Source organism: Gorilla gorilla, chromosome 7, assembly GCF_029281585.2.
Source record: "Gorilla gorilla gorilla isolate KB3781 chromosome 7, NHGRI_mGorGor1-v2.1_pri, whole genome shotgun sequence".
NCBI classification, from domain to species: Eukaryota; Metazoa; Chordata; class Mammalia; order Primates; family Hominidae; genus Gorilla; species Gorilla gorilla.
Window position 1 is genome coordinate 118845571 of NC_073231.2, and position 18148 is coordinate 118863718.

At 31.6% G+C, this 18148-nt stretch overlaps 1 protein-coding gene across 3 annotated transcripts in view; it reads right to left on the bottom strand.

Moving 5' to 3' along the window:
• CSMD3 (CUB and Sushi multiple domains 3) overlaps positions 1-18148 on the bottom strand; it is a 1204746-nt gene that overhangs the window by 772302 nt on the left and 414296 nt on the right. For all 3 annotated transcript variants that reach the window (XM_019032923.3, XM_031014090.3, XM_019032924.3), the window contains one exon: positions 15326-15438. In XM_019032923.3, the coding sequence (XP_018888468.2) occupies positions 15326-15438 (113 nt within the window). The remainder of the gene's footprint in view (positions 1-15325; positions 15439-18148) is intronic.

Consider the following 18148-nt stretch of genomic DNA (forward strand, 5'->3'; position numbering starts at 1 on the left):
GAGATTGCAGAAACATGATTCTACGATGCTATAGAAACCAGCATTGCTACTATCTTCAACTTAAATCGCACAAGAGATTATCTATTTCATCAATATACAAATCAAATATATGTCATACAGGCATAGCTTTGTCAATGTATCTCTATTACTTCTGTGAATACATTGGCCTTACCGGATTAAAAAAAAATTTATTTTTCTAACATATATTGAAACAATTCACCCCAAAAAAGTAAACAGTAAAAACTACTGTCAGAAATAAATTGTAATGATAAAATTTACTTAGAAAGGAATGCTACTTTTTGGGGAGGCTTTCATGATAACCATCTTGATTCATGAGTTCCTCAGCCATAGACCTTTTTTGTAAAGTTTTCTATGAAGTTAAAAATGTAGAACTATGAGTAGTTTTAAAACAAGTTATTCTTTAGCAACAAAATATTAAGGACTACAATCCTCTTGTAGGAAAAAAAAAATTTGTCCCATTTAGATTCAGATTGATTTTGGCCCACAGCCCTACTTATTATTTAATTAAATGGGAATACACTATGCAGAGCTATTAAGTTGTTTAGCCAAAGAATACAAAAAAATGTAGCATGAAAATACATTATAAATTATACAGGAAGAATTCTCACAGGAAGATACGAGTATTGCAAGGTCATCTACACACAAAGGTATATTAAAGCATTCAACATCAAAAGAAAATATGTGAGAGAAAAGAAGAGTTATTGAACAATGTAGAGCAGGCTTAAAATGTTGTATCCTTTACTTGCAAAATAAGATTGTCATAACAAAAGATTCCCTGACCTTCTTTGACTTTAATCAGTGGTTGTAGGAAGATGATTCCATTTCAGAGCATTGAGCGCAAGATTTAGGGAGTGTCTTTCTTCCAAGGTAATTTTATAGCTGTGGAATCAATAGTCTAACACAATGAAAAAAGTTAAAAATTGAAGTCTGTGAAAGAACTACTTTTGGCACTTCTTATGCAGAATTTTATGGAAAGTAGATAAATGAATCAGGTAACTTTTAAACTTGCTAATTAAAGTATAAATAAAGTATTTATTTATGGTTGAAATGTTTAGTAAATTTTATTAAGAATTTATGTAATTTAATGATAAAATTATAATGCACTTCTAAAAATAATGATATCACCTAATTTGTGCGCTGCTTGTATTTCTACGGATAAATAATTTTATTTAAATTGTACTATCATTGTGTATGCATTAAATGTTATATATCATTATATATATACCAAATCTCAAGAGACATATATGTATATAAATGCATATTCCAAATGATATATATGTGTCTGTATATATACACACACATATATAGTGTGTGTGTCAAGTGATATGTAGAGAGAGACAGAGAAACAGGGAGAGAGAGAGGATGACTAAAATAAACCCAAACCAAAAACTACTACTGAGTCATTTGGTAAACCTAGAAGGAAGGACAAATCATTCGTTTTCTCAGTCATGGTTTTAACTACCACATTACACAATCAACAAATAACAATGGCTATATAACCATGGTTTAGATGACCTAGGATTTTTATAAAAATAAATACAGAAATGAAAAATGTCATCTTAGGACAGAAATATTTTACATGTTGACATATTCACAATATGTAAACTATGTAATTTAAATTAAGGCCATACAGAATCAAAAGTATTTGATTCTCATTTAGAATTAGAGCTGCAAAATAGCTCTCCTAAACGTTAGTTCTCATAATTATATGTACGACTTAAAAAAAATGTAACATCAAAATATACTCTCAAATGTTTTGTCATCTGTAAGTAATTCTTTGAGAGTCACTGACATACCATTTAAAAGAGAAAGGAAATCACTCAAGATTTAAAAAATAACTGAAAAGGAATATAATGACAAGGTAATCCATCCTCCTCATTTTCATTATGAGTAAATTAAGATTCAAAGATATTCAGCAATTTTTATGTAATATAAATAGGATTCCAATTCATACATTTAGATTATCAGCTTAATGTCAGTGCCTCTCTTAATTTCTCTTATTTTTAAAAAATAATAAACATATTTGAAGTGTGTAGGCTTTTTATCTCTGGTTCATCCTAGCCTGCAGTAATTCTCAACCATTCATTAATTTTATATTATCTATTCCTTATCGGTTTTGTATATATGATTTGCCTGATAACAAGATTTATCACAAAAATTTTTCCAAACTGCAGCTTACTACATGAGTCACACAAGGACAGCTAGCCACTTAAACAACAGTTGCCTGTTTCAAAACTGTCTCACAAGGCAAGCTAAAAACTGCAAGGGCCTAACCATAACTTCAAGACTACAAGTTTTATCTAGCAACCACTGACACTTGCCAATGAACTTCCCTGCAAAACAACTTGCATAACCTCCTCTCTTCCCAATAAATCCCTAATAAATCCCTTTCTTTGTTCTCCAGAGATGACAGAGGCTATTTCAGTTTGTGCATACGTCCTGGATTAAAATCCTATTACTTTGTTTCTTCCCAAACAAGTCCTTTACTCTTGAAGATTTGTCTCTATATGTGTTTATTTCAAGTTGACAGACTTTTGGACTCTTCAGGCACAGCAAGAGTTTAAAAGAAGAACAGAGATAAAAGAAGACTGGTGAAAATATTTCGTTTCAGAGAGCCCTTGTAGATTGGTGAGGACCCTTCTAACAGCCTTTCTGAAAAAGTAGTGGAAGAGTGATACCTCTTAGCACCAGCCTAGTAGGGTGGGCTTTAATGGGATTGCCCAGCTATAGGATGTATTTTTTGCAGTTGGCACACAAAAAGGACTGGTGTCCATGTCTGAAAAAATTCTAAGCAAACTCATACAGAAATAAGCCACCAGTCAAGGAAATCTAGAGAGTGAGAGAAAAGAGAGCATCTGTGTTGGGATAAGCCTGGTCTTTTTGTGCTTCTCGGTGCAATAATGTGTAACCTGTTTTATCAAGGAGGATTATGGGATACAGATAAAACGAGGTCATTTGGGGTCTATCCAACCAGGCCCTCTGAGAGGTAGAACTACCTTAGCAGAAGGAGACTGGGATATGGAGGGGCAAGGGACTAATTCGGGCAAGTGTCCATTTAGATGCATCCATCTGGAATAAGGAATCCCAGAAGAGAAAGGCCCAGCTTCAATCACTTAAAAGGCCCTGGACATCCCATGACAAAGTTAGCTTAAATGTCAGGACCAGAGAACATGTAGCCATCTTAGGTCTTAGGCCTGGGTCAGTCCTTTTATATCTTCTCCACCCTACCTCAGCTAGATCCAAGAAAGACCTGAAACAGTGGCAAGTAAGAAATTTGGGAAAAGAAGTAAAATACAAAGAGGAGAGACAAGAACAGTTAATCTTGTCCCTCTTCTTTCCTTATATAGGCTTCCTCTGGACGACAAGGCCCAGGAAGGGAGACCGTAAAGAAAAATTTGACCTTGAATCATATTTAGTGTTTTGATTACTCTCTAGGGCTTGGAATTTTAATTATAAAGTTGAAACTGTATTTCTAGTTGTTACAGGCTGAATTGCTCTCCTTAAAATTTATGTTGAATATCTGACTCTCAGTGCTTCAGAATGTGACCATACTTAGACAAATGACTGTAAAGAGGTAATAAAGTTTAACATGAGGTCTCTAGAGGGAAGCCTAATCCAATATAATTAGTGTGTTTCTAAGAAGAGGAAGTTTGGACATAGAGAGCAAGACACTAGAAATATATGTGTGCAGAAGAAAGACCATGTGAAGACACAGCAAGAAGACAGCCATCTTCAAGCCAAAGAGAAAGGTCTCAAAAGAAACAAAACCTACTGACACCTTGGTCTCAGACTTCTATCCTCAAGAACTGTAAGATATATATTTCTGTTGTGTAAGCCACCCAAGTTTGTGGTACTTTAGTAATCTGTATTAATTTAGTGTGGTCATAGAACCTAACCGAGTTTTAATCCTAGGGAAGGTTTCTGTTGAGGGTGTTTTTCTTCCATCAAGCTGAAATGATTTATTTGAATTTGTCAGTATACCTAACCGGAAAAACTAGAAGATACCTAAGGTTATAACTAAAATCTCATATGCATTTGTGATTTTTTCTTTTTGCATACAGTTGCTGCATTTTCTAACTCAAAGAATTAATATCCTTAGGGGGAAAACGTAACATAATGGAATGTATAAAATTAGACTTATGCTAGATAGTATTAGAGGACACTATTAACCCCCTTATGTAAAATTATATATAAAGAAATGAGAAATATTCATTCAATTTCTTAAATATCTCAATATCTTCTCAGAACCTTTTTGGCGGGGAAAAGACCTGTGCTACTTGTCTGACAGTAAGTATGCATTTAGAAGTACTAAAAGAAAAAAAAAAGAGAAATTAGCTTTCAAAGGAGTATTTTTTAAATTATTAACAGTCAGAATTTTGTTGAAGTCCCTTATTTTATATACTCCTTTTAAATTGCACAGTGGTGGAGGGAAATCACAATTTTATGTGAATTATGGCTTCTAAAGTTCTGAAATAAGGCAGTCCAGGAAATACAATAATCATAGAAAATAAATCATAAAGAGTGAACAATAACAAAAGCTGAGGAGCAATGGAGAAAAATGACATTGTATCATGTTCTCTCAGTGTATTTATGTGATTTTTGAACTAATTTCGTATTTTCTTATAATTGGCTAGCACTAGCTTAGCTGCCATAAGACGGCTGCTCACCTTATCTGTTAAGGATGAATAATCAATATGGTAGCCTCCAGCCACTTGTAGGTTTTAATCATTTGAAATTAGCTAGTATAACTGAGAAACTGAATTTTTAATTTTATTTAATTATAATTAATCTTAATTTTAATTTAGAAACAGGTAGTGAAAAATACTGTTCATTACACACAACTTTATTGTTTTATAGGCTACATTTTAACTGTTGCATCATATAAGATGTAGCTGTATTGTAGTGAAGATTTGGGAACATGCATCTTTCTAGTACTATATATTGATACTAAAATCTTTCTAGTACTATATATTGATATAACATTACATGTATTTGTTTGAATATTTTATGAGAGAGCAATAATTACAGTGATACTGAAGTAAATCATAATTGCTAACAAACTAAAGTATTTATTATATTAATTATAAGTTTTCTTCTAGTCTATAAAATAATAAACTATTCCCATAGAAAAAAATCAATGTTCAATATGAGATGTGCTATAAGTATAATGCCCTACAATTTCAAGACTTAATATGAAAAATAAAATGTAAAATATATTAGTAATATTTTATATAGATTATATGTTGAAATGTTAATATTTTGGCCATATTGCTTACATATAATTAAAATTATTTTTGCCTATTTCTTAAAATTTTACATGGCTACAAGAAAAATTAAATATTTATATATGTGTGTTATATCCTTTTTGGCTGGTGCTCTGCAAAGGAGTCTAGAACCATGTGGAGGTTAATCAGAAGGTGAGGGATACCAAAGCTCTCCACGGGAATGATAAATGGGGATACTTCATATTACTGTGAGGCCTTGCTACCATGCGAACAACTTTTATGTTACTGACATTGGGAGTAGTAGATTCAGTACAAGAATTTTGGACCTAGAAAGAACTCACAGTCCTGAGATATTAAGTAATCTATTCAAGTTCACAGACTGAAGTCGGTATTCATATTTACTAACTTCTAATCCAGTGCTCTTTCCAGAACAATACTTGTATGAAGAAAAATTAATTCCTGGGAATCTCTATTTCACTCTGTTTTCCAATCTTAGCTTCTATGGCCATTTCCTGCTACTAAAACATCTGCTTTGAAAAAAAGCCCTTGTCACGTTGAAAAACTAGAAAAACTGTGTTCACTTGGAAATCTGACAGAGTATATGACCACAAAATCTGGAGTCTCATGTTAGTTATGAAAAATCTAAACAGTAATTGCTATATTTTCTGTAGGGAGGGAGGATATTACCCAACGAAATAAGGTTATGTTCTTGTTAGTTCGATAATATGATGTTTTGATTTGAACTTTTTCAACAAACATGCACTGAGTATTATGAAATTATTACCTTTCCCAATAAGGGTCTTATAATTCTTTCACCTCAAGCTGTTTTATAATTACAGATTCCTTCTTGAGTTTTTCAATAACAGCCGGTAGTACCTGAACTAATAAAAGGTTAAATAAACCTGTAATAGCAGATGGTATTATTATTTGTTTCACTAGTATACATACAGTAGCAATGAATAGACTCTGCTGATATCTCATATGATTAATTTGTAATATATTTGTCTGTTAAATGTCTGACATAATTTAATGGGGATAATTTTTATTATAATATTTATTATATAGATACTTGCAATTAAGTGGTTGTTTTAAATTAACAAAATGATAAATAAGCACTTATATTAAGACTCAGAAAAGGTGTCTTGGAGTACAAGGTGGACCGCACACCATGTGCACAGCAGAAGTAGATCCCTGCAAAATTTTCAGTTACAAGGAAGTGAAGCCTCTAGTGAAACTATCTAATATTCACTAGTTGGGTGCATCCCATCACTTTTAAGACTCATGGGCTATCAAGAAACTTTTTATCTAGAAGCTTTCTTGAAAAGGGAAGGAGGAGGTGATATAAGCCCTGAAAATTTGAACATTTATCCCAAGAAAGCTGACTTTTATTCTAGAAGAGATTGGCAAATTTTAGGTTTATTCTCTTATCGGCAGGAATGTGGGAACAAACAAAATAGTTATGCAAAATGATCTATCATTTTATCAGTTTAATAATTACCAAGTACTACGTTTGAACCTAGTTTAAATTATAGAAAATATTGTCCATATTATAACTAGTTATTGACAGATTATCTCCTATTTATTGTAGTTGGTACATTTAAAGATAGTAATTGAAATAAAAATCATTAAGTTGTATGTGGATTTTTACAAATTCCATGAGATCATAACATGACGCTATTATAATTTGTCTTTGACTTTATAAGTACTCCAATAAAGAATAAATAAATATACAAACAAACCTATATTTACATGTATTGAACACTGTCTTAAAATTGCAAAGGTAAGCATTAAAGTTTTGGGGTTTTTAAATAAGACTATCCATGATATTTTCTTTTTAATTATAAACGAGAGTCACTACAGTATCAATGCTATGAAGATTAATCCAACTCCCTAGAAAAAAGTTGTATGAGGGATTCTCTAATCTTCAAAATCCTAAATTCTGTGACGATTTATTAAGTACACTCTTTTTTTCTTTATACTTTCCTGCTGTACTTTGACCCAAAGCTTATTATTTTCTGATTTTAAGTAATTATTTTTATCAGAATCTGAATTTAATGTTTCTACAACTACTCTTTTCTCATGAATGATGTCCTCTAATAATTCTGGCAGTCTCAACATTAATACATATTGTTAACTCCTAATCAGAAAAAAGGATTATAAAACAGCTAAAAAAGATAAAGGAAATAATCAATATGACTCCTAAAATTATACTTTATTTCTAAAACCTTATTTTATATATTAAAACTGTACCCCAATTCTAAACACAGTTATATGGATTAACTTTTAATTCATGAATTTTAAAATGTTAAGAAAGATAAAATGTTTTACTAGAAATTGTTATATTGGACTAGAGTTAAGCAAAAAAGTGTCACTAGCATTGTGTTTCCAGTGTAGAATAGTTTGTTCAGCTTACCAGGGTATGTTTCACAGCAAAATTTTTATTTCAGGGAAATTTGAAGTAAAGCAATATTTAGCCACTTTTCTATCAAATACACATACAACTAATGAACAGAAATTTGAGACAGGAGGTATATAAAAAGATTGCCAAATCTAAGGATTATAATTATTTTGTTAAAAGTGTAGTCAAACTTTCATTTTCAATATTGCAATAACTAAAACTCCTTCTTTACATTTATAAACTTTCCCAGTATTATTGACTTAGATTTTAAATTAAATTAATGAATTTTATAAAATAGGAAAAATATAATTTAAAATCGTTCTTGATTAATTTAATAAAAGGCCTTAAATCTTATACTGGCATGACTGTAAAATATTCATTTGTATCACAGAATAAATGCTATCAGAAAGTTTTTAATAATTGCTTTAGACAGACCAATGATTATTTAGATAGATCATTTTGATTATTAATGTTTGATTATTTTTGCTGTTTCTGTAGACATTGTACTAAAAAGAAGATGAGTCTCATAGACTGTCAGGTCCATAAAGCAAGAAGTAAAATAATTTTCTATGTTTTTGCTTCAAAACAAAAATTGTTTTAAAAAAGAATTTCCAAGTGAAAGTATTTATTTAGCATTGAAGGAAACTTGAAGAAAGATGATAATAATGTCAAAATCAAATGCAAAGAAAAAAGTGCAAGATTAGAGATTATTCTCAAATACTACATACCAATGAAACTCAAAATTCTGTTCTCTTAAAACTCAGTAAATAAAAGTAGCTCTCTTACTTCATAAGCTTAAAATGATGCAGTTGGCCTATGTATGAAAGCATGTTTTGAGATAATAATTTAAATATATTATTTATAATTTTCCCATAGCATATACTCAGTAAAAATTAAATAAAACCCACTATACTATGAAAATATATATATATTTATTGAATATTTCTGGAATTACACTAACAAAGTTCCATCTACAATCTTTACCATAAAAGTAATCTACTCATCTATGTCTAATATGGTTTGGCTCTGTGTCCCCACTCAAATCTCATCTTGAATTGTAATCCCCATGTGTTGAGGGAAAGACCTGTAATCCCAATATATTAAGAGAGGGAAGTGATTGGATTATGAAGGCAGTTTCCCCCATGCTGTTCTGTTGATAGTGAGTGAATTCTCAGAAGAGCTGATGGTTTTATAAATGGTAATTTTTTCGGCACTCACACATGCTCTTTCGTGCCTGCCACCATGTAAAACATGCTTGCTTCCCCTTCTGTCATGAGTGTAAGTTTCCTGAGGCCTCCCCATCCATGCAGAACTGTGAGTCAATGAAACCTCTTTTCTTTATAAATCATCCAGTCTCTGGTGGTCCTCATAGCAGTGTGGGAACAGACTAATACAATGTCCAACATCCCTTTGGTAATACAGTACATCTAAATTGTCTGAACCAAAAGTTATTGGTCTTCTCTTTTCATGTCACACTCCTCCACCCTATCCTTAGAATCATAAATACAACTCATATTGAGAGTTATAACATTAGAGTAGGGGTTCATGACTAGAATGGTGGGATATATGATTCCCTGTATTTTATTAACAACGGATATGGTGAAGGTACAACAAGAAAGAAAAACAAAGATAGAAAAAATATATCATTGAACATATTAGTGAAAGCAAAGATTAGAATACCAACTCTCTTTACAGAAATTTGCTTTGATCCTGTGCTCTATTTTTAAGCCTGGACTATATTTATGATTTCAGAAAATCTGTTATAGAAAAAAAATTGTTTCTCAGTTTTACTTACAAACTAGCCTATTTTAAAAATCAGTTCCAAGAAAAAGTGTTTTTCCCTTGAGAAACGTGGGCATCCTCATTTGTGATAGTGAGAAATATAAAGCCTAGTGTTTTATCTTTTTAACTGTAGCTCCTGGATTCAAATTTTATGTTTCATCACAATATTTAAACTATTCATTTTTCATAGTTAGAATGTGTGCTTTCTCATCTGTTTCATATGTTATTATCTCTTTCCAGTGAAGACTCTTTATTTACTTAATGTCTTACTTATACTATAAGAAATCTTTAGAGAACAAATGAGATCGGGCAAGTTAAGGGTGGTATGGCTATCCATTGAGGTGGTTTGATTATAAATATCAAAACTGAAATCTGACTACAGGTAAAAGGGAAATAATTATAAGGTCACGGTGGGGGCTTCCAGAACTAAAGGGAAATCTACAAAAGCAGAAACCTAAAAGGACAGGAACCAGGGCGTTTGGAGGATCTAGATAGCTAATCTTCAGGAAACTGAAGGATCCACTGGCTCCAACCATTTTTCTTCTGCTCTTTAACCACTGTGCTCAAGAGCCTGGGGAGCGAGTCCATTGTTTATGTGGTGGATTGATATTCAGTATCCATTCTGCCCTCATTCTAGAGACCCTTCAGTCATTGTTAAGGCTAGAAAGCTAAACACTATATTCCATAGTATAGTTTGCAGACAGTGTTCCAGAAGGTACTTAAAAATATTCAGCTAGTCACATGTGTTTGTGTGAGGTCAGAAGGGCAGAAGTGAGGTGGAGGCCACATTTGTGTTACTTCTGCAATTTCTGGTACAGAACATAGATTGCAAGGTTGTTGATTTTTCTGCAACAGCTTTAGCTGAAATCCCAGTAGCTAGCCACTTATCAGATATTGAGAGGATGGCATGGGTCATCCATTTTGTTGGTGCAGTCCCAGCAGGCATGTCTTGTCTCTGGAGCCAACAATTGTGGCCATGGTTTCTAACCTGCTAGTCACAGCTAACGTTCATATTTCTGGTACCAGTGGTTACAGCAACAATCAGAAGTTGGCACCGTGGTTCCCACTTCCTCGGCTTTCTGATGTTAACAGTTCTCTTTGCAGACTATTATTTGTTATATAACAATTATTTGTTCTGCAAATAATTAGTGGAGACTCCATTCTCTGTAATAAATCCCCTTCTGCTTAAACAGGTAAACAGTTCCATTTTAGTCCAACTGGCCATCATGCCTCATATGCCTACCCCTTGGTGGGGCTGATTGGCAGCCCCACCAAGATTGCACACACAATGGAAGAGGGATAATTCCCCCAGAAGAAAATGAGATGCCTTTATCAAGAAAAAATTAAAAAGGGATGACTGGTTGTGGGTGGCAGAAAATAACAACCAACCATCCTGTAAATGAATACAAAGATAGTTAATCAACATCATTTTCAGGGCATCTTGTAAGCCCATTACACAAAGCAAAGTTTTCTGAAGTCCTGAAATATTACAACACATTATGAAAGCTTAACTACCCCCAAGGGAAGGAGTCAGGGAATGCTTCACAGACATCTGATCTCAGTCTTAAGACTCAAAGAAATATGAAGGTCTTTCTAGGTAGTGGGAAATTAATGACTTAATTTGTACTCTGTGTCTGTATGTGTGTGTGCACACGTGCTCATGCACATGTGTGTTGAGTATCTAAATAAAGATTGAAGAGTCAAAAAAAGAAGAAGTCTTAATACCTTTTAATTTACAAAACAATAATATGTCTGGCTACTGTGACTCTGTTTGATCAAAGAAAAACCAATGCTCAGAGAACTCAGCAATTAGTATCTTTATGATTCAATTCTAAGCTTCTGATCCTATTCTTTACTTAATATACTATGCTGCATCCCCCAAAATCTTATTTACCTTTGTTCAGTAACTGTATACAGGTATTTATGTAAAAACTTCCCAAATATAAAAAATGGATGAACTATGCCAAAGTTATTTGTTTTTGACTGAAACAATGGGCATCTAAAATGCCAGAAGTCTCTGTGTAATTAAGGTATATGAAAGGGCATTTTCGATATGGTTTGAAAGTTCTGTCCAATAAATATGCTTTTCTTTCAATAAAAGATGCCCAGTTGATCCCAAAATGATCATAGCCTATTTGAGAATCTATGTAAAATATCATTATCTTTCATAACTTTTAAATATTGTGTGTTGCTATTAATATATCTTTATTTCATGAAAAATAAATTTCTGTAAAATATTTGCCTGCATAAGGAGAATCACATACAAAAAATTTTGGAAGAAAATATAAAAATCAAATTGTGATTAAAATTTAAGGAATTTAGAGGCTTGAATCAAGAATATAAAATTACTCATATATTTACATATTTAAAATTGATTAAATACTGCAATGCCTAAACTTACATGATAAATACAATTATATGAATGCCTATAGCTATGGTATTTATGATTGCACATTGAAAGAGAAATGCTGAATGTCGAATAATTTTAAAAATGAGATATTTCATACTTGAATTATTGAGCCTTATGGAATAAAAATACTTTTAATTAAAATCTTCTATAGGTAAGATTTTCTTTCTTGGACAATTGAGTGTCATCTAAAACTCCCCTTCCAATTTAAAAAATAAGTAAATATGACAATGTATTCATTGAAATGGAAAAGAATAGAGTTTAGTTTATACTAATGACCAAGTGACAATAATATAGAGTTTTCAAAAAATAAGTAAGAGGGCTTCCAAACACCACAATTAAAGAAAAGTTTTACTATTTAGGTGAGAACTAGCACAATCCAAGTTCTCATTAATAGAGGGTTAATGGAACTTGAATGGAGGAACAATAGTTTAAAACAAAGACAAATATAATGACATAATATTGAAGTGAATTTGTGGGGGCAGAGTTAAAAACTAAATAACTTTTTTTTAATCAAAGAAGAGACAGTAATAAAGTATTTAAGTAAGAGATTTCTATTATAGGTAAACTAGGAAGGCAAAAGATGTTTTATTTTAAATACGAGTGGGCATATTCAATACAGGAGCTCAGAGTGAGAATGTATTTTATGTATTAAAGGCTTTCTATTTAAACCACATTTTTAATACCTTTGAATTGATATAGAACTATGCTTTTTAGCATGCTATTCTCAGTCTCTACTTAATCCTATTTAAAATTATAATATCTAAAGCATTCAGGAAGCTAGCATATAACATAACTTAAAGGTGGTTATATTTGGGAAAGCACAGCAGTGTGTGTCTATGTACCTACTCCACCAATCATGGAACACACTATAAAAAATAGCTAATGGCATTCAATGAACCCACTAGTAGTTTGCAGTTAATTTTCATGGTATTTAATAAAGGATAGAGATTAAATAGAAACGTTATGAGTAAAATATTCAGTCTTTGGAAACCTGCAGATTCCTTAAAATATTAAATAATTACAGGTAAATCAATAATAGTTACTGAGTACTCGGTAAATATATGAGTTATTTAGAAACTGAGCTGCATGGAGACTTAGTTTTGACTTTTGTATAATATATTACACAAAATTTTCAATCTTGAATTAGTTTTAATGTAGACACCACTAAAATGAAATAGTAGCATGGAACAATGTAAAAAGCATCGTTACCATTTCATGATAGGGCATGTATTTTGGCATGTCAGAATTATGATTTTGCAGCCATTTAAGTTATCTTAGTACATATATATTTTTTAATTTAAATTTCTTCATTATGATTTCAAGATTTACTTCTCAATTGAATGTATGCTGTTGAGGTAGAATATTATTTTAAGGTAATGCAATCAGAAAAAGCAAGCCTAAATTAGGAAAGTTTTAAAAGAATAATATGCAAAGGCATATTTTTATAATAAAACTTTTCCTTAATCTTATTATAAAATCAAAGCTTCAATTTTCTTAACCACTGCATTTCCTCTGTGTTATATCGATATAAATCCCATCCCTCTTTTGAGTCCCTTTTCCTGCAGCAAATAGAAATAAGTTGTACCTCATAAAACACATCTTTTCCATTTTACTACAGTGATGCTACTTTTCAGTGCTGAAAACGCATAATGCTTGAAAACCACAATTCCAATCTTAAAAATACTGCAAAAGTCAATTAAAGACCAATGAGTAGCATGCTGAAATTTAAAAGTAAGTACACAAATCGACTGGTAGCTTTGTGCCATTGTCTTATAGTGCAAAACAACCCTATCTGAAGGTACCAGCTCCATGAAATCATATTGCACAAAACAAATGAAATATTGTTTAATATTTGAGGTAGGAGATTTATTTTTTGCTCCAGTTTCTACATATAAATATAAAATATATGCTACTTTATTTCTGTTTAGAAAAATAATAGAAGCCATTTGACCAGAAGATTCCATGAATCTAGTAGAAAACATCACAGGAATCGAAGAGGATTGATTTTTGAATTTCTGCCATGCCATCGGCCTTAACTAATTGTAGAAAAGAATCAGAGCCACAGAGTTAGGTGGATGAAAAACTCCACAAGTAAAGGGGTCAACCTAGAGATAAAGAAGCTTCACAATCTCTTATTTTCAATAAAATAGTCCTCTAAAGTACACAAACTTTTAGAAATTGAAATTGGGAACTGGATAAAATATTTTTGCAAATTTAAAAGTGACATTGCCTTAAACTGTTTAAGATTCAAGTTACCATGCCTAAACAGCTATTTTTAATAAAATATGTGAAAATAAATTTTTCTATGAAAGTTTATTTTTGAACTCTAAGATTTAGTGTTTTGTGATGGCTAATATTTTCTATTATGATACATGTTAACACATTGCATAGTTTTAAAAGCATATTTGCATTTATGTTTCCATTCCAATTAACTACTTTAGAAATGATCATTATTGCAGATTTTCTATGTGGACTTTGTCTAAAATCTTGATTTTAAGTTACTTTCCTAAGAATTTTTATTACAGTGATACTCAGTGCACTATTACGAAAGTCAAATTACAAATCACATCAAGCTGTTCCAGTTTTTAAGAGAAATCTTATTGATAGAACAGCTTCAGCGAGGTTACTGGTTTTCAAAATACAAATTAATTGTTGAATTTTGTATTCCAAAGAACAATATATGATTTAATGCCATTTTGAATACTAAATATAAGCTTCCTAAAGTCATCATATTAAATTTTCGAAGTGCTTAGGATTGAAGACTACTAAAGGGGAAAGCATTTAAAAAAAACAAAAAACACAGATAAATGGAAGAATGTAACTGTGGCAATGCTTACTATTCCCTGAAAAGTAGCTGATACACTACTGAGAATGAAATGAATTATTTACATAAGTAGTCTGAAGATAAAGTACACTAAGCTCACATAGTATTACAGAACACTGTGGAAGCTACATTTTCATTAGTACCCCATCTTCATAATAATCTTGTTCCAAAGAGTTTTTCAAGTTAATGCATCAAATATTATATCCTATGTATTGAAAATTATTTATGTTAACACAATTGGTAGATAAAACTCCTAACAAGGTTAATTAAACTAGCAGTAACAAACACGCTGCATATGGAGGTGAGTTTCGATTGAGGAAGAGCGTACATGCAACTGAAGGTTTTCTGCAGTGATTTGCGGTACAACTTCAGATAGTATATCCAATTGCTGAAGCACTTTATTAAAGCAAAATATTGCATCTGTTACATACTACCTTTTAGAAATCATAATATTCATTATTCTGAATATTATACTATAAAATCAACTAACTTTAAAACTGTAATTTAGTTATGATCACATTATTGTCTCAGCAACAGCATGACCATTTTTTTAATACGAATTCCAATTTCTAAATGCTAAAGACATTTTTCTATCACAAAACGTAGTTGTGTACACCAAAATTATTTTACATATCAAAAGAGGCAGAGGTATTCCACAAATATACCTTGATAGGGAGCACTAAATCCACGGTATCGATGATTGCTGTCTGTAACAAAATGCAGTCTGAGCCAGTTTTTGTTGCTGATAATTGGTGGTGGTATGTTCATTCCAGATAACCTGAATTACAAAAGACAACAACAAAAAAATTTAAAAAGCTTTTCAGCAGTAAACGTTTTCACAAAATTGGGACCAAACAAATGTCCAACTATATTCATGACTTTGCACTGTCAACTTTTTAAGCACAAATGAAATAGTTCTTTTATGCATAGAAAAGTCAATCACAGAATAGTGCAATTCCAAACACATGCTGTTCCAATCAGGTTGTGTGTATTAATACAATCAACTATAAAACTTTAAGTGCACATGATTTTTGATTCATCCAAATTTATTTACTGCACCAATAATTTATTTATGGTATTGTTTTATTAGTATTATATAGTTTATCATTTATTAATATGTTATATATTGTTTATTATTTATTATATCTTATTTATTATTTATTATATATATTGTATTCTTATTGTTAATAATAAACATAACAGATATTGAGCTGATGGTGCTAGTCAACGTGCTTCTCATATATGTATTGATACAATAAAGTTACAAAATCGAAAGACCTCAAATAAATTGATATCCTTATTTCCCGAGTGAGACTGTACAGTTATTTTCTTATACTCCCTCCTATCCACTTAATGTTTTTTCAGTATTTCTCACTGAATGGCAAATTTCATAGTTTATTTTCATAGAACAAGCATTGCTTTTATGTAATTTCATAATCTTATAAATGTTCATGACTAGCTTTCATTAGAATATATAATTCTATAATGTATTAGAGGCCTAATCCAATGGAGAGGCAGAAAACAGATTGTATATATCCAAACAAATATAGTTGGATATGTAGTCTTCACATATTTGGTTGCAAGAATACTATTTATAATATACTCAAAACAAGTATCTTAAAACAAAATATTGGAACTATCCTCCAGATATTGGTCATGATTAATATATAAAGTACCTCTTGCTTTATAATTTTTTGAAGATTTCCAGCAAAGCATTTCTGACATCATGAAATAGAAAAATACTGCTGTATTATACTTCTACCATATATCTAACCATTTAAATTTTAAGTGTTTGCTATAAAGCCAAAGTAAAAGAGTCTCCAAAGCAAGGCTATTACATAGTTAGGAAGAGTTTCAGATTAAGGTTTCTTAATAACAAGTTCTTAATAATAAGAGTTTCAGATTAAGAGTTTCAGATTAAGGTTTCTTAATAACAAGTATATATTTCCTATTCTTCAAAGCTCACACTTTTCTTCTTCAGAAGGCAAAATAAACAGCTGATTTATTATACTATGTTTGTGGGGTGGGAGTGTCAAGAGGAATTACAAATATTCTCTCACCTTTTGGCAATTAGTCATGCTAGGGGAACAGTAGAAGGAGGATGGAAAATCTGTCCTTGTATATGTAATCAGTGTTAAGGTGTAGGTACAGGGATGCAAGGACCCTCTAACCAATACTCTTCATCTTTATCCCTGAAAACCCAACTTTCCTAAGATGTGTGGGAGCTAGCCACCACTTTTAGTGGATGACCACCTACCCATTAAAATGTAAAATCACCTTTATTGTATTATTGTGTCTACTGGTGTACAGAATGTTGAATTCCAATATGAAAACATTGGGATAATTTTTATATATTTCTCATTTTTATTCTTGGTTTGCAGTGCATTTTCCGTAATGTTTCCCTATACATCTATTTTCTCTTTTCATAGGGATGAATCTGTTTATTTGTTGAGCTGACTGATTTTTTTCCAATCTGAATTTAGTTAATAAAAATATATAATATAATTGTATAATTTTAGACTCAAGTTTTAAAATTTGCTTTCATTACTTTCAGAAAATATACAGGTTATGTTTACTCTTGTTGATTAAAATAGTAACTCAGTGAAAAACTATTTGGATTTGTTTCAAATATTTTTTCAATCGAGTAGCATAGTTCATGCCAGATTTTGATTTACAATTTGGTTTTGTTCAATTCCCTATTTCGATAAACATGAATATCCGTTAGGGAAAGTTTAAATTATTTTTGACAGGCTGCACACATTTCCAGATGTAATGAGACTACAATGCATGGAGGTGTGTAATACACCAAAGCAGAGTTTGGAGATGACCCCCTAAAAGACCCAGTACATGAGAATCAGCTCCACGAGGACATTAAGAAATGCGAGAAAAGAAAAAAGACAAAATGTTCAATAAAAATGATAAACTTTCCATCTTTTCCAGGGACATGAAAGGTAATTTCAGTAATAGAGTACAAGGCAAGTAATAGCTACTGTGTAACTGCAGTTTGCAACTTGAATTTACTTTCAGTAATCTAAGGGAGTGGACCTGAAGAAAGTAGAGCTGCAGTAGGGAGAATCAGAATGTGCATGAGGTGGAGCAAATAATGATAATTTAACAAGGGTGAAACTAAGAAATATTCCTGACAGCTTCAATGCTTCAGTGTATGAGGCAAGACCTTAGATAAGCCAAGAAACTGAACTAGAAAGCACTTGCACCACAGCATCCCTCTGCCACCAGAGAGAAATATACAGTCATTGGTTATAGGCGAGTCACATGGGCTTTGAAAATCATAGTCACTGAATAATGTTCATTATTTACACTTATTCTAAACAATATGGCTTGGTTTATGGCTTATGGAGAAATCCCACAAATAAATCTCTATATCTCTGTCCTTATTTCACATGTTATCAGGAAAACCAGGAAATGAGGGATTGAGAATATATGCCACTTGGAAAGATTCCATTAAACTACTTAATTTAGATAATTAC